Source organism: Callorhinus ursinus, unplaced genomic scaffold (assembly GCF_003265705.2).
Source record: "Callorhinus ursinus isolate GAN/ISIS: 27379988/994484 unplaced genomic scaffold, GSC_fseal_2.0 scaffold6, whole genome shotgun sequence".
Taxonomy (NCBI): Eukaryota; Metazoa; Chordata; class Mammalia; order Carnivora; family Otariidae; genus Callorhinus; species Callorhinus ursinus.
In genome coordinates this window covers 7,959,925-7,977,961 of record NW_027397068.1, presented here as the reverse complement: position 1 = coordinate 7,977,961, position 18,037 = coordinate 7,959,925, and the positions used below count along the sequence as shown (strand labels likewise).

Sequence of the window (18,037 nt, the reverse complement as noted above, 5' to 3'; positions counted from 1 at the left end):
AAATTTAAAGATTTACACTTAACAGTAAGGCTACATGTGAAAAATACAGGACTTGAAAGACAGAATGCTTCTTTAAAAATGTTAATAAGTGAATTTCAAATGTCAAGGTCAAACAATTCTCAGATGTTTGCTTTCAGCATATTTTATGATAACTTCATGTCTCAAAAACAGGAATTTCTTGAAAGCTAATGGGGGCAAATGCCTTAAGGTGTAACTTCTGTTAGATTTTCCTTTAGATTTTATTTTACTAATTTTTTTTAAATAAAATCAGTTTGTGAACAAAATGGGGTTTTCAAACCTCAGTTCAGTCCATCCCTGTCCCCCTCCTCCTCTCCCAATAAAAGGCAAAAAAAAAAAAGCAAACCAAAACCTCAAAACAAGTGGAAAATCAGTAGCTATTCAAGGAAACCTTTTGGTTAGACGTGATATTAAGAATTACTATGTTAAAGCTTTTATTTACTTTTTTAATGTTATCATTGTGTATGTACACATTATTAATTTAAAATGATTTATCTAACTGATTCCTTTTGTTACCTGGCTAGCAGGGAAAAGGGGTCGAGGCCGGTCCTGACCTGTTACAATGAAGACTGACTTGCTATGTGGGATTACACCAGAAGCTTGCAGTGGAGTAATGGTAAGGAAATCAAGCAACCTTAAATATCTCGGCTGTATAGGAGCATATTCTGTTGCAGAAGACCTTCCTATGAAGATCATGGAATCAAATACAGGACATTGAACTAATACTTGGACTTTGATATGAATTTCTTTAACAATTTTCTCTGCAGTGCAAGTTATTAAACTAAAGCTACTCTATTTTCCAAATGTGTTCCAACAGAAATCCTTCATAACTTCTAGCATGGTATCTTAATAAAGAATAAAGTTCTTCTCTTTAAAAAATCTGCTCTAAGTAGATTTTTCCCCTGTTTTTTTAAATTAAGGATCCCAGCAGTGGTTTTCTGAAATATTCTCTTGAATTTGTGCATTTAAATTTTATTGCAGTGGTATAGATGAATGCCATTGTTGGTATCCTTAAATTTTATTTCTGCTCACCAAGGTTAATCATGATTGTCTATATCTTTTTTATAGTAATCACTTTTGAATTGTGTTCAGATATGCAGTTTCAGGTGTAATCATCAGAGCTGGTTAGTCAGGCATTCCAGATAGTGGTTCTTTTCAGAACCTTTTTTAAAGGGTTGGTTAACTACCTCAGTAGCAGAGGATTGAACTATACCCTGTCTGTACTGTACATAGAAAATCTTTGTAGATAAAAGCAAGGCTTGTTAAATGATATGAGGGTAAGATTTTAATATACCAAATGTAACATTCTTAGTTGCCTTTAGTTTCAGAGGCTTGTAAGACTTCCTCATGACCATCATAACAGGCCTTGCTTTTGTCGTATTTTGTGGCTGAAAAAGCAGCCTTGCTTCTTCAGATATTGTAGTTATTTGGATGTATAATAGTTTAGCAAGATGTTACTTTTGTAAGACATCAGATGTTCAAAAAAAAGTGCATCCGAACTTGTACTAAATACTGCAGTGTCCCTTTATAAAAAGTCAGACTAAAACTGACAATTGTACAGCAAAGCCTGACATTTGGATATTTTGAAGTTTTTTCATAAATCATAGAAATTAGTATATGGCTGTAGTTTAGCTTTTTAGGTAAAAGGTATGTTTCATTAGTGCATTTCTTATTGCTGATCACTGCAAAAATGTGAATCAGCTTTCCATTTCTTATGCAGGTCATGATAACTTGTAGAATAGAGTACAATCATTTGTGCTATGTTTTTAATTTTCTAAAGCACCTTGATGACAGTGAGTGTTCAGTGGTGAAGCATCCTCTATTGAATCGCCCTCAAAAAAATTTTTGCCAAGTCCTAAATTGATAGCTTAAAGTCAAAAGTGAAATTATAGTTTAATTAGGACTTGGTATAAAGAAATCCCTTTTCCCCTTCCCCAAAGGGATACTGCAGTTATATCACATACCCAATAGGCACCACGATGAAGATCAGAGCTTATACTTAATTAAGGTTTTATACACACCAGTTCCCCCAGTAAATGCAAATTTAACAAAATTAGACATGTCATATGTTCAAAATGCTCATGGCAAACAATCATTTTGCATTCCTGCAAATAAAATTGTTTTATACTGTAAGCTGGAGGCGAGTGTAACTTATTTTTGTAATAAAGTTTTTATTTTTTTTATGTGTCATTAATATAAATGTGTGTTAGTGTAGAAATATTCTGGTTTAAAAACTTAGAATTGCACACATTTCAGTATGTTTATTTGTACTTACATAATTTTAGAATAGTGGTTGCCAATAGCCTGTATGTTTCACATTAATTGGTTTTTTTATGTTACCTTAATAAACCATTTTAGTATGTTGTATGTCAGTTACTGGGATAGCTGGGACGTAGAGTGTAATTTAAAATTTGTCAATAAGTATTCATTGGAATATATGTAAATGTGCCTTGCCGGTTATTGAAACTTACCTACAAAATGAGTATGGGGTGACAAAAATTAGTTCCTGGTGCTTAATGAAACTTTCTGCCACTGATTTTATATATTACCCCGTGCTTTTTTAAAGTACATCTCTTTCAAATCTTAGTGTAAGTTTGAGGGCTACACAAAACATTTACATTTCATTCTAACATATAATGAGTATAATAGGTTGTGGAAAGTGGGTAAACTAAATGTAGCCTTCAGTAAAATTGAATCTCAGTGTAATCTTTGGTGCTGGCGTTTCCCAGTTCCAAGGAGTTAAATGATCCCATCAAAGAGGTCATTGCCATGCCTATTGGCACTTTACTGTCATACCCTTTTTTAAGGGACACTGTCAAGGTGTTTAAGTTAATTCTCAGAATTATTTGTTGGGATTTTAGGATGGGTTTGTTTGACTTAAGTAAGAACTGCATTGTCAAAGTTGAAAGATGAACATTTTTGTGAGTTCACAAATGTGTTCTTGAAACATTAAGATATGGAGCTGTGGGTTTCCAAGACTATTTGGCATTCTTAGTTTGGGGATTTGGGAGGGAAAACGATGATACAAAGAAATTGTGAAGAATTGGTGGGTAATCTAAACAGTGGTGATGAAATATATACACGCTCAAGTGAAATTACTTGACAGTGTTCATTTGAATAACTTTGAATTCAAGCCATTATAATTACTTTTAAAATTAAATATCATTTGCACTGTTCTGATAATGGGTGCAGTTTTTGAGCAATATAATCAGAGCTAAATATGCATGTAGTGATTAGTGATGTGAACAATTAAGTTCTGAGAAGAAATACTAACTGGTATTTTCAAACTTAAATTTCTGTAGTAAAATCAGCAACAAACTCTTATCAATAAGAGATCAAGGAAAACAGGCAATGCATATAAACATACTTTTGAATGTTGTGTGGCCTATAAAGCAATAATGCAATTTATATGGAATGTCATGGGATATGAGAAATGGAAATGCAAAAATAACTAATCCTTTAGTAAAAATGTCAACATGTTAAAAGGGGAATGTTAACTAATGTAGGTTATTGCTATTTGTGATTTGTTTATGGGTTCTTGGCTTTGACAGCTTCAAAGAATGGACAGATGACAAGTTAAAAGAAATTTTGTATATATTGTCAAGGAATGGGTCTTAAATCCAAGAGTCAAGTCCCTTCCTTGGGGTGAAAAATGTATCCTTAAAGCATTCTGATTGTTAAACAAGAAACTTGAGTTACCTAAACAGACGCAAGATTTTGTTTCTGCAGACTACTTGGCAATCAAAAGTGATCATCAATTTAGTTAATCAGTTTTCAGAAAGTTGCTTTGTGAGAAAATTGTGTTACATATATTTTCCCAAACATGCTTTTTGTGGAAGATTTTCAGCCATTGCAGTTGAATCCGATATTAGAAATGAAGTGGGGGTTGAGCACAAAAAGAGCGGTTGCACACTCATGATGATGGTTGTAGCATCATGAGAAATTTATCAATTGCTGCAAGTCTGATTTAACAGAATATAAACATTTTCCTCATGATAAAATAGGAACTTAATAGGAATGGATTGATGGGGTGATCTCGGGTATTTACTTGTATGTATTTGGAAAGAGTTAATATCAGGATGAACACATGCTAGATGGGCAAAATTGTCACGTGCAGGACAGCTTTTTTGACTGCTAAGCCAAAGTCACTGTTGACTAGAAACATAGCAAAAGATCACCTTGTCATTACGGAGTAAGCCATGTCTCTATTTTAAGGGGAGAAATTAAATGTAGAAGGACTTCATGCATTTAGGAGAGGGAGCTAACCCTAGAGTAAATGCTCAGATTCCTACAACTTCCAGGAATACCCACCATGATCATTTTCTCCCCAGTGATGTATTCCATAAAATTTCTATCTGACCATAGGAATTCATTGGTGGGTATAAAATGAATAAAAAACTTAAGTAACAATACATAAAATGAACAGACTTGTGAGGATGATGTTTTATTAAAGTGTAGCATTTCCTCAGTGATACCACTCAATAGGGCATGCCACTACTTTTCTTAAGATGCTAATTATAAACCAACGTTCAAAGACATTTTTAACTGTGGGCAAATTAATAGATGGACTTTTTGGTCTGTCACTTTTTTAAAAAGTACTTAAATAAGTTCTATTAGCACCACAGTCTGCCTTCAGTAATATACATAAAATATTTCTCAGGACCAGAAGCATTCAGTTGGAAGAACCATCTTTTTTACGAATACAAAACAGTATTACAACTAATGCTCTGGTCCAAGATTAGATTTTTAATGATTTTAACAGTAGTCTGATAAACATTTAGAAGTCTGGCATTGAGAAACAAAAGCTTGTACCTGACGAGTACTTTTATTTAAAAGAAATATTAGTTCTCTTAGCTTATTTAAATTGTCTCTTACATTTATTTATCCATAGAATTTATATTTATTTCATTCCTTTCATCTCACTGAAAACAACTGTCTGCAGGCTCTTTGATTTGGATTAGATGTGTGAAGTACTGTCTTTTGCCAAAAACCTCAACTTACCTGTTCTTTTTAACGTAGTGGGTTTGTGCTTGTTTGGAGATCAGTTCAAAAAACTATCTGTACTATCTGTACTGCCTCTGATGTTAAGATTTTATGTATAGCATAAGGAAGCTAGCTCTGACTATATTTTCCTAAGAATAAAGACCTATTTTTGTAGCATGTCTTAGGATCTCCAGGAGTCCAAGAATTATTGTGGGTGTCCTCCATTTCATCGTTTTTCACTTAACAGCTTTTGAATAGACACTTGGAATCTGTAGAGCTCTTCACCTTTTGATTATCTATACATTCAAAGTGACTAGCCAATGGTAAAAACAGATTCCCCAAGATCCCTAATTCAAGCACATGATGGGGATATGTAAACATATAGTGTTGGTCTTCACTTATTTTTAATTGGTGAAAATATTCTGTGGTCACACACATGCCAGTGGATGAAGAATTTAATGGTAATTTGGTTCTTTTCTGGGAACATACCCTACCATGCAATGTTCTTGAATTCTCTATCACAATCTTTCTCTGAAGGTTTGAAAATAATTGAGGATGCAAGTAATTCAGGAGAGTGGAGTGAACAAATGGATGTTTTAATAAAATGTTGAACATTTAGATGACTGCTAATGAGGTTAGGTAGGTGAACTCAGCTTAAAATGGGTTCCGTTAAGCTAAGTTGGCAAATCATCAAAGAATGGGGAACTTGTAAATACATAATAAAGGGTTTGGCTCATAGCGCTAGAATTTCTTGGCGGGTGGGGGCAGGTAGCGGTAATTTAGACCACTTCATCCAGACAAAAATCCTTTCAGAAGGTCACTTAGTGCAGAATTTAGTTTGTATTTAGGATAACCAAAAATGTGTGGTACTTAGTGAAAAGCGTTTGTCTTTGCAGAGCAGTCATCGAAGTTTTATACCTGAAAGATTCTGGGTCACCCCTAGGGCATTTTGAAAACCACTTACGTTGCATGTCTCCCTATGCAGAGAGCAAACTAGTACTTTGTTGAAATAAGACTGCTGAATAAGACCTTGAGTAAGGGAGGAATCCTCATAAACCGTTTTGGGAATTTAGTGTCTTCACATGCTTCCTGGAATGTGTTTCTAACACAACCAGTAAACTTAGTAGAATCAAAGTTATTTTAGAATGATTTATTGCAGGCTTAATTTCTGTCTATAAAGTGGTTTAAAACAAGTTCTTATCTGAGGGAAGTTATAAAGGCTGCTATCTAGTGTTCATGAAGTGGCATTTAGGCTTTCAGTTTGTATTCTGAAAAGATTCTTATGAAGTATTGTTTTGGAGACAATTTTAGGATATCTAAGGAAATTAGTATCTTCTGTCAATTATGAACTACAGCCAAGTTTTACTTCAGGGTTAAAGGATAGGGGTTTTGTTGTAGACAAGCTATTACTACAGATTAAAGAATATGGGGCTTGTTCATAATATAAAATCTGTAGAACAGAGGGTAGATTTCAAAATCTGGTCTTCTAAGTGTAGAAACATAAAACATGCCAGAAGACTTCTAACATTACATCTGATGTGGCTCTTTTAATGCTGTTTTAAGTTGAAATGAAATGAAGGAAATTTGAATAATTAACGGCATTTGTGTAGTAATACTGCTTGCTGTTGAATATAGGTGTCCCAGTTTTTTCCTATGGGAATTAGGAAATGTTGGTACTGCATCATTTGAACACAATCGATTAAACAAGAAGCTCCGTATGCAATGTGGGGCTTGAACTCAGGACCCTGAGATCAAGCGTCAGATGCTCTGCTGACTGAGCCAGCCAGGTGCCTTTATTTTTATGTCATGAGGAAAGAAACCCTTATGACTTCGTTTTTAAGAGTATATCTTTAACACGTTAGTATTATTTTACTTTAATTGGAAGGCTCAGGAATTTGGCTTCTAAAATTGCTTTAACTTCCGTAACATGTCATGAAAAATTAGAAAAGCATATATACAAATTGTCTTGGTATATTCATTATTTGGAATGAGTGGTGGAAAACCAAAAGTAATGAGCAGTATGTCAAAGGCCATCTATAAAAATTGGTAGAATACACTTTCCAATTCTCTGCAGCCACGTGCAGCTATACACGGTTTTGGTTGGCAAAATTTAATACCTTGTTTGCTTTTTTTCTTGAAGTAGTAAAAATCCACATGAATTTGCACACAATTGAATTCTTAATCCTTCAACATTAAGGACAGGTACATCTTCTTTTATGAACCCTGCTTAACTTCAGATTCATTCATAAGTAGAATTAAAATATGAAAAAGTTCTAAAATTGTATCATAACTTTTAGTTGCTCTCTTGGTTTTCTGAAGATCATTTAGCAGTTAGGACAGCATCAGCCACAGTTAGGACCCCAGCAGCAGTTACTGTAGTTACTTCAGTTTCTTTAGTTTGTCTTTGCCTGGTGTCTCTTTTTATCAAGTCTGTTTAAGTTAACTAGTTTTTCAGTTTCTTCTCTATGGTTTCTTTTGCCTCTTAGAATGGAAGCTCCTTCAGGGCAGGGAAATCTGAACTGATGGTGTTAGGCATTTAAAAATATTCAAATATTTCTCAGTTTGGTGGGAAGTTCGTGTATTTGCTAATTAGGCTTAATTGTGGCTTGCTAACTTGAAAAAGGAATAAAAATTTTAAACAGCTAAACACAATGTAGAAAGCTTTTTAAAATGAGCATGTAGTGCTAGGGACCCCTGGGTGGCTTGGCTCAGGTCCTGGGATCGAGTCCTGCTCTCCCTCTGCCTGCTGCTCTCCCTGCTTGTGCAGGAGTTCTCTCTGACAAATTTTTAAAAAAATGAGCATGTAATGCTAATGTTTTAAGTAAATTAAGTTCGTGAGGGTTTACATTTAAATTGGACATCTGACGTTTTTAAAAAATCAAAATTGGAAGTTAAGAGTAACAGTTGGCCTTGTGATATGTATAAAAAGCGCTTTTGGGGGGCGCCTGGATGGCTCAGTTAGGCATCTGCATTCGGCTCAGGTCATGATCCCAGGGTCCTGGGATTGAGTCCCTCATCGGGCTCCCTGCTTAGTGGGGAGCCCGCTTCTCCCTCTCCCTCTGCCGGCTGCTTCCCCCTGCTTGTGCTCTCTGTCAAATAAAATCTTAAAAAAAAAAAAAAACTTTAAAAAAAATACTGTAATTATTACAACCCAACTCAGCAATTTTCCTTTATGCTGATGTTCAGCTTAATTCTAAGTTACTGAATGAAACAGCATCCAACTACAACCCTCTTTATAAGAAAGGGGTACTTCAATATTCTTGTTTTGCTGAAGTGTGATTTTGTTTTTTTTTTAAATTTTATCTGAGAGAGTGAGCATGTGTGTGTGGAGGGGGAACGATGGGAGAGGGAGAAGTTACATGCCTCACTGAGCGGGGAGCCTGACGGGCTCGATCCCAGGACCCTGAGATCACGACCTGAGCCAAAGGCAACCACTTAACTGAATGAGCCACCCAGGTGTCCCTGGTTTTAAGTCTGTAAAATTTGTGTAAGCTTTTTTTGCAGAGAGGAAAAGTGATGATGCCTGAGAAAAGCATGAAGGCTAGGTAACTATAAAGTTATGGTTAAGTTTCAAATTCTTGAAAAAAGGTATTTCTAATTCTTAACTGTATTCTAAAATGAATTTGAGCCATGGTTCTATCTGTATGGATAGTTGTATTTTACTTTTCATTTGGCAGGTTGTTAAATCACTTGAAAAGAGAGGCTCTGAATTTAAGGTATCTCACTATGATGTATCTGTAACTTCTAGTTTGAGTAGTGGGGAAAGGTGTTATTTAACATGTTGTATGCTTAGTTGATATTTTAGCTTGATAACATAAGATAAATACTTGGAGAACAGGAGATAGTATGTGAAATAGCAAATAGCACAGAAAGTCAGCATTTCTGCTCACATTCTATCCTATTAACAGAGATGACTCCTTTCTTTGGTTCTTAACAGTGGTTACTGTTTACATCTATCTTGATTATTAAATTTAGGCACTATTTATCCCTTGTGAAGAGTTTAGCTTACACTGGTTCTCTTTTTGCTGAACCATTTTAAATTCAGTCGATTACCTTTATTTCTCAAACTACACTTAAGCCTCTGCTTCTACCGATTTTAGTATGTTTGCTCCTCACTATTTAAGGAAGCAGCACATGCAATATTTTGTTTCTTTGCTTTCATCTCCCAATTCCCATTATCTTGTCTGTTGTCAGGTTTATGACTTTATAACTGATTATCTTATTTTTCCTCTAGACTGAAGATAGATAAAATGTAGCATTTATAATGGGTAACTTATTTAGATTCACAGGTAATCCTATTTTGACAAAACCTGAGTCCTTTGGAAAGCAAAATTTCAGGTAGAGATAAGGTCTTTCATTTGTTTAGGTTCATGCCATTGCTAAAACATGAACCAGGACTTAAAAAAATTTCTAAGGATTTTATTTATTTGGCAGGGAGAGCACAAACGGGCAGCGGCAGGCAGACGGAGAAGCAGGCTCCCCGCTGAGCCAGGAGCCCGATGCAGGACTCATCCCAGGACCCTGGGATCACGACCTGAGCCTAAGGCAGCTGCTTAACTGAGCCACCCAGGCATCCCATGACTTTAATTTTTTTCTTGAGTTTCTAATTACCTTTCTTTTTGCTAAGTTCTTTTGGTTATTTAATCGTATTTAATGCTCTCTATACTCCTATCTATGAACTCCTATCATACTAGGATTCCTTTTTCCATTCCATTGCTGGGTTCCACTGTTCATAGGTTCCATAGCTACCTCTTAGATTCCCTTTTGTTCTTGCTGCAATATGTTCCCTGGTAATATTGTCAGAAAAGGTACATGAACTGTAAATAGTCTTGCGTACTGGAAAATGTTTCACCCTCACTGTTGATTGACAGTTTGGACATAGGATTCTAGCTGCAATATCCTTTTCCATCAGAACTTTGGAGGTGTCACTCCACTATTTATAGTCTTATAAGTTGATTGCAGTTCTTACTTTGTAGGTAATCTTTCTTACGCATTCAGATTTTTTTTGTTACTTGGTTTTCTAAAGTTTCATGGGACTGCATAGGTTTTCGTTTATTTTGTTTTTTAACTTGAAGTCTTAAGGGTTTCTTAGTTGCTGAGAATTTTACTTTCCAGTTTTTTCAGTTTTTCTGCTTGCTTTTTGGAGCTTGGATTGAAAGAATTGGACTGAGTTGATGGTCTTATGTTTAAAAATTTCTTCATTTGGGGCGCCTGGGTGGCTCAGTTGGTTACACGTCTGCCTTCAGCTCAAGTCATGATCCCGAGGTCCTGGGATCGAGTCCCGCATTGGGCTCCCTGCTCCACGGGGAGCCTGCTTCTCCCTCTGCCTCTGCCTCTCTCTCTTGACTCTCATGAATAAATAAAACATTTAAAAAAATTCTTCATTTATCACTAGCTTTTTACACTTTATAAAAAATGTTACCTCCCTCCTGCCCTTTTCCAGAACATACATTGTCTTGGGGCGCCTGGGTGGCTCGGTTGGGCGTCTGCCTTGGGCTCGGGTCATGATCCTGGAGTTCTGGGATTGAGCCCTGCATCGGGGTCTGCTTCTCCCTCTCCCACTGTGCCTCCCCCATTTCCTTCTCTTTCTCTCAAATACATAAAATCTTAAAAAACAATGTATATTGTCTTTAAATTTTAGCAATAGACCAGTCTGTTCTTATTTTATATATAGACTATCTTGCTCATTCTTGAATTTTGAAGATTTTTTTTTTAAAAGTTACCAGTTACAGGATGCGTTAAAATATTAGTTCACTTTGGTTATTTACTTTCTGTGCCTCTAATTTTTTTCAAATGTTTGGTGGTTCTTATTCATATTTATGAAAGAAGGATTTGATAAAAGTAGACTGTTACAGATGGCTGACTGTAAGTGCTGTGTGTGTGAGAACATCATAAGGACTAACGGGCTCTATTTTATCTTCCTTGGGAGCAGGAAGGCAAACAGGGTACTCCCCCATGCCTGAAAGAAGAATGCCTGATTGCAGGAGTCCTGACCCTTCCCAGGCAGATTATTTGCTGTGGGGAGGGGGATAGATCCTGAAAGCAGACTCTCAACTGTCAATCACCACCTAATTTCTTCCCCTTTTACTTGCAACCTGGAGGTCTCACCTTTTCCTTCCCACTCCTCTCTCCTATGAAAAACGGCTCCTGTTTCTTGTAGCCTTGTAAGTGAAAAATTAATATGAGCCTCAGTTCTTCATCTTTTCTACCTAAATTGTGCAACTTAGTATAAAAAGTGCTACTTTTAAATGGAACTAGGTAGTAAAATACAATATGTGTATGTTATCTTGAATTTATTAGAAGAAACTATCTTAATCTGTACTACCACATTCATGTTAATGGCTCGTTTAAAATAAATTGTCTAGGAAAAGTTTGAATAAGTCTTACTGGAAAAAACACCTAGCTTGCTAAAAGGGTACATAGAAGACATTTTGTGACTAAAGGTGCAAATTTAGTGACATTCTTGAGCGGGTAAATTTTGAAGGCCTTTTGGGAATAGTAAAATAGGTTTTGTCTTAGCATATAATTTCTGAACATTTAAAAAGAAACCATTGAGCAATATTTGGTTTTTCCATTTATATTTAACACAGCTACCTTTGTGTATGCTATTTTACCTGGTAACGACTAAATTCCTTATTTTGGTAGAGCTCTCTCAAACCTTCCTTTTCCAGATTTGACAGGAGTCTGTGTTAATTGTGGAATGTATTCTTTTATACTTCTGTTATATCCTTTGCTGATTAGAGAGTCTAAATCCTTTAAAATTTTTCCACATAAAGGCAATTCAGATACCTTAGATTATTTTGGGTATTCTTAAGGACTGCTTCCAGGTATTAAAACATTAGGTCTTATGATATTATATATTAAATAGTTGATACCATGGGAGAAACTGACTTTTGAGGTTTTTGGCACCAAAAATCTTAGCTCATTTTAATGGCAATAGTAGCATCTGGACACATACCCCCCCACACCCACATATCCCAGGAAACTGAAGAGGAAAATAAAGCTTAACTCTAGTATACCTAGACCCGTTCAGTAAAATTGGACATACAGCATGCTAATCTCTTGTATTCGTATGGCTTCCCCATTCTAATAAGCTTGATGTTAGCATGTGTGTGTATTAAATTTACAAAAATATAGGTTGCTCAACCAAACTGTGTGCATTAATACAGTCAACAATTTCAGTGATTTAGATACTTCCTTTTAATTCCCAGTAGTTCTAGGTGAAAAATAAAAACAAAATATTCCTAATCATTGAGGCATTTAATGAGGGTACTATGTACAAGCACAGTATAACCTCTTTGGTCCTGGGTAAAAGAGATATTAAATTCTGATGTTTTTTCCAGCTCTCAACATTCTATAAGGTACAGCTTTTGGTTTTGGTAACATTCTACCCAGAGGATTTATTATTTCCTTTCATTCATACTTCTCTGAAGGCTGTTTCACAAAATAGGAAATGTTAAAAGATTTCATGCAAACTGTAATCAACAGGTAATACCTTACGTGTATGAACATTTTCTGGAATATTTTCGTGATCCTTACTCTTTGAGGGGAGAGAGTAGGATGCTTATTTCTCTTAGAGATAGGGTAATGCTGAAGTCTGTCTATATTCTGAGGAAGAAAACTGTATCAAGCCCTATATAGTTCATAGGGCATTATTCAAGTTATCCCCAAATTCCCTAAATTACTGTGTTAATATTACACTAGTATGGAGGCAGCCTGAATCATTTAGATGTCAACTATTTGAGCAACATGGATCTTATGTGGTAGTAACTATGTTTTTTAATCTTTAGAATTAAGAGTTCATTTATCTCAAGTCTCTTAGTTCTGTAGTTCTAGGCAAAACACATTTGCTGTAATGCTAATATAAATGAACCTGTTCAGGAAATAAAAGGCCATATAAGTGCTAAACCAACCTCCCAAATTTGCTTTATTGCTAATAGCTCAAATGTTTTCTAAAAATTGTAGGGCTAGCATATAATCCAAAATAGCAAAAGGGTTCACCATAGCACCAGCAAATCGCCTCCCCCACCCTCCTGCCCCAGTAGAAACCCTGCATTTTTCATCATCAGGATAAAGCATTTTATTGCACTTTTTTCTAGGTAGCTTGGTGGTTTGGAATGGTACCCTTTTAGATTGATTTTTCTCTCCCTTCTATTTTAAAGAGCTGTTCACAAGATATCCATAACTTGATATGAAAATTATTTTTTTAAAAAGCTTTGACCTCTGAGTTGTTACACTGAATTCTTGGGAAATTTTTTTGTTTTGTAAGGTTCTCTAATCTCTGATCACCTCGTACTTACCTGTCATTTCCCTTTTTCTTCATTTGTACTTGTTTCCTTGATCTCATCTACATTCACAGCTTCATATCACATCTATGTGGACTCCTGTTTTACTGTCCAGGCTTATTATTATTATTTTCTGTGTTATGTGCAGATCTGCATTTCAGCTGTTTGTTGTACACAGAGTGCTCTGCTGTCAGTGATTGTGTCAATTTCTCTTTTCACATCCAGCTGCATTGATCATTTACCATTACTGAATAGGCCTGAAATGTCCTCTCTCACCAAGTCCTAACCTACATTCTAGGAAGTTTAGGTCTGACTGAACTTCATATTTATTTTGAATGAGTATCTTAAATGGTTCTTAAAGACCACATTTACAAGTGGCACATGTAATTATAATCGCTTGCCACATCTGTATCTAGAGTATACAACAGCACTGTTCAATAGAAATAAGATGGTAAACCACCTAATTTAAAATTATGTAATTTGAAATTTTGTAATTTGGCTCCAGCTCAACCTTCTATCCTTACCTTTCATTATATGTATCTATAAACTGCTTGCCTTTGTCTATCTTTGGCTCACTTTTCGTTCTACACCCCCAAGCCAACCCTTCAAACAAAACTCCACTTCAGCCAAAATAGTAAAGTCTTCTTGCTGTAGGTACTTAAAACTATCAACAAAATATCCCTCAGGAACATACACACTTAGGAGAACATCAAGATAAAACTCCTGCCTTTGGCTTTTTGGAGTTTAAATAGGGCTACTAGGTAATTTTTCTTCCTTGTGCTATGGGTTTAAATTTACCAACCTTGGGGCTCCTGGGTGGCTCAGTCGTTAAGCGTCTGCCTTCAGCTCAGGTCATGATCCCGGGGTCCTGGGATCGAGCCCCGCATCGGGCTCCCTGCTCCAAGGGAAGCCTGCTTCTCCCTCTCCCACTCCCCCTGCTTGTGTTTCCTCTCTTGTGTCTCTCTCTGTCAAATAAATCTTTAAAAAAAAAAAATTTACCAACCTCTACTTAAAGGTAACTTTAGGAGCAAAACCATGGTTTTAAAACATCTGGCCACATTTGGAAATCATGTTTTGGGGCGCCTGGGTGGTACAGTGGGTTGAGTGACTTGGTTCTGGCTCAGGTTGTGATCTCAGGGTCCTGGAATCAAGCCCTGTGGCAGGATCTGTGCTTAGTGGGGAGTCTGCTTGAATTTCTCTCCCTCTGCTCCTCCCCCCACCCCCTTCTTGCTCGCTATCAAATAAATAAATAAATCTTTAAAAAAAGTCTGATGTTTGAATGCTTTGTAATTAGAAGAAGAATCTTGAGGATTATTTAAATTATATTCATTTAGTGCTGCTATTCTTCAAATTCATTGTTAACAGGCTATGTGTTAATTGCAATTTCCCATCCTCTACCATGATCAGTAACAGTTTAACGTGCTGCTTTACACTGGGGAAAAAAACGAAGTTTTGAAATTTGACGGGTGAATATGTAAACAGGATTAAACCAGTTTAATAATAATACACGATGTGCTATCTTTGAAAACTCAAGACATGAAAAGGACTACTTACATTTAGACATATTTCTTGGAGAAGATTTCTTCTTAGCCCCAAGAAGTAAAGTAAGCTAATCTGTTTTATTTTAACTGGAAATAGAATTGCTCTCTGAACATATGGGACCAAGTTCTTAATTACACTGAATAAATAAGGCTATATTTCAAACTTCACACAGTTGAATAGTAGAGACCAAATGACTTTATGATAGTGTTAAAAATTCAAATTTTTAAAAAATTTTGTTAATTGTTTTAAAGTTTATGTGAAACCTATAAATTTAAAGAAACCTAAATTTAAACGGTAACTGCCTTTCAATATATTTTAAAGTATTTTAAAAATACTTCCAAAATTACCTTTTCTACTTGGATATACTGTATTTTTTTATTTTATTTATTTGACAGCACAAGCAGGGGGAGCAGGCTCCCCGCTGAGCAAGGAGCTTGATGCGCGGCTTGATCCCAGGACCCTGGGATCATGAGCTGAGCTGAAGACACGCTTAAACGACTGAGCCACCCAGGTGCCCCTGTATTCTTTTCTTTTTTCCTGTTTTTAAAATTTATTTTTTTAAGATTTTATTTATTTATTTATTTGTCAGAGAGAGAGAGAGAGAACACAAGCGGGGGAGAGGCAGGCAGAGGGAGAAGCAGGCTCCCCGCTGAGCAAGGAGCCCGATGTGGGACTCCATCCCAGGACCCTGGGATCATGACCCGAGCCAAAGGCAGCCGCTTAACTGACTGAGCCACCCAGGCATCCCTCTTCTTTTTCTTTTTAAAGAACATTTTAAGTAATCTCTATGCCCAAAGTGGGGCTCAAACTTAAATCCACGATTGTGAGTTGCATACTCTATTGTCTGAGACAGCCAGGCACCCCAAGTTTATTTTCTTAGAGCTAGTCTCAGGTTACCAAAATAGGAAAGGCTTCTTTTTAGGGAAGATAAAAATTGATTTTTAATTCTTTGGTAGCAACCTTCCTAGAATTGGAATTGAAGTAACAATATTAGTGATTTTCACAATTCTGAACCAAGCCTAGTTGCATGGTGGTTTATAGGTACCATCTGAAAATGCTTTTGTTTTTATATTTTAGTGAATAGCCTACCTAGAGGTAAGGGGAAGGATGGCAAAGCCTTTCCAAAATACTTTCAGAAGTTAGTGAAGTCAATTGAAAGCTCTATTTAAACACCTGAATACAGTTAGCATTTTTCTTTTTATGAAAGGAAACCAGTGTCTCTGTAAATACGAGACATAAGGCGGAATGTTTTACTTGTTTAAAGGGTAAGTTTAAAAGTAGGCAAGAGAAACATTGGCCATCTTATCCAATATAATGCTGGTGTTAGAATTAAAATGCCTTTTCCAGTCTTTAATATTTATCAACAGGCAGGTGAGTGTATTTTCAGTTTGTAATCAGTTACGAAATAATTGACATTTTCTGAAGTTATGACCAACTACCTAGTTCCATGAAAGTGACGTTTGAGAGGATGGTTATTCCATCGTGTCTTAGAAATAAGATGACAAACATTAAATGCTTCAATTTTTTGGTGCTAAGGTGTAATGAGACTTCCCAGAATTCTATGGTCAAAACAGCTCTTTTACCCAGACAGGATCTATTTGAGCCACTGGTTCTATAAAGTTGTAGTCCTTCATATCTTCCCATTGGAGGTTTTACATCATGGCCACACAAAAAAAAGGGGGGGGTAAATAAAGTAATAACTGCCTTTTTAAAAAAAAATTTATCAGAGCGAGCGCACAAGCAGGGGAAGCAGCAGGCAGACGGAGAAGCAGGCTCCCCGCTGAGCAAAGGGCCTGATGCGGGACTCATTCCCAGGACCGTGGGATCATGACCTGAATCAGAGGCAAATGCTCAACTGAGCCACTCAGGCCTTCCTGCATTTTTAACTTCTCAAAATCCTACCTGTAAAAATCCCTTAATGCTCTTCCTTGAATTACTCTCCATTGTAGTTCCTTTTTTGAAAATCAAGGAAAGTAATGTTTCTTAAGACAGTTCAGCCGCTCCTTTAACAGATGCTATATCCAGAGGTTGATACATAAGGGTAGGTTGTGGGGGGAAGAGGGCATTATGAAATGTAAAGTTAAGACTGGGGCGCTTGGGTGGCAGGTGGTTAAGCATCTAACTCTTGGTTTTGGCTCAGGTCATGATCTCAGGGTCATGAGATCGAGCCCCATGTCGGGCTCCATGCTCAGTGCAGAGTCTGCTTGAGATTTTCCTTCCCTCTGTCCCTCCCACTCATGCTTGGTCTCTAAAATAAACGTTAAAAAAGACTAAAAATAACATTACAAGTGCCACAAAAAGGTAAAATGTGAACCTTGATGTTTTGGACACAGTGGGGGGAAGCAGGTTTGGGTATGCCAATCCTGTTCCAGGAAAGAATGTTCCAAATTATGGGAGGCATCTGAGAGGGAGATGAAATGGGTCCTAAGGGTAATGTGTATGTATTCATCTATCCTTTTCCTGATCCACTATGCCATGCAGATCATGGCCCTCAACAGTTAAAATTTCATGTATATTCTGGGTTATCAGAGTTAGGTAGGCCTAATTACTGGGATTCAGGTATTCAACACCATCTTTTCAAACTCCTGTACCAATAGAAGCAATTTGTGCAGTTTGCTGGTGGGGTTGGGAGAATCAGGTTTAATTAGAAGCATTTTAAATACTTAACATTGCCTACTGCTGCGTGACTTGTGAAAATTAAGTGAAAGCAGAGATAAATCCTAGTCTTTGCTTAAATTATTGTCTTCCCAGTTCCCCACTAGTTGAAAATTTTTCTTTCCCATCTTTTATCATTAAAAAAAAACTATTACTATTACAGCCTTTATATATAAACATGACCTGTATTATACATTTTCATGTGTCACATGTCTCCACTAGATTGTACGCCTTTGGAGGTCAGAAAAATGCATCTAAATCATTGTATCTGCCACCACATCTAGTACAGTGCCTTATATTTGCTAAATCAATAAATATTCATTAAAATAATGGAGCTTTTATTGGATGGTAGTATGATGTTTGAGCCCTTTAGATGAATGCATTATCAACTATCTTTTACTTTTTATAGTTTGAAAAATGTATCCCTGGCATACACAGTAATTGTGGCATTTATCTAAAATTTACACATTTAATTGTACTGGCTCTCCACAGCTAACATTAGTCTGGAGTAGCACTGTGCAGTAGAAATATAATGTAAACCACTTAAGTAATTT

The 18,037-nt window shown here is 36.3% G+C and overlaps 1 protein-coding gene across 3 annotated transcripts in view; it reads left to right on the top strand.

Moving 5' to 3' along the window:
• Window positions 1-17,817, top strand: part of SYNCRIP (synaptotagmin binding cytoplasmic RNA interacting protein) — a 43,211-nt gene extending 25,394 nt beyond the window's left edge. For 2 of the 3 annotated variants that reach the window (XM_073893586.1, XM_025862225.2), the window contains exon 12: window positions 543-17,817. In XM_073893586.1, the coding sequence (XP_073749687.1) occupies window positions 543-571 (29 nt within the window). In that variant the 3' untranslated portion in view covers window positions 572-17,817. The remainder of the gene's footprint in view (window positions 1-542) is intronic. The other variant, XM_025862232.2, reaches the window with a different exon arrangement.
• The last annotated feature ends 220 nt before the right edge of the window (window positions 17,818-18,037 follow it).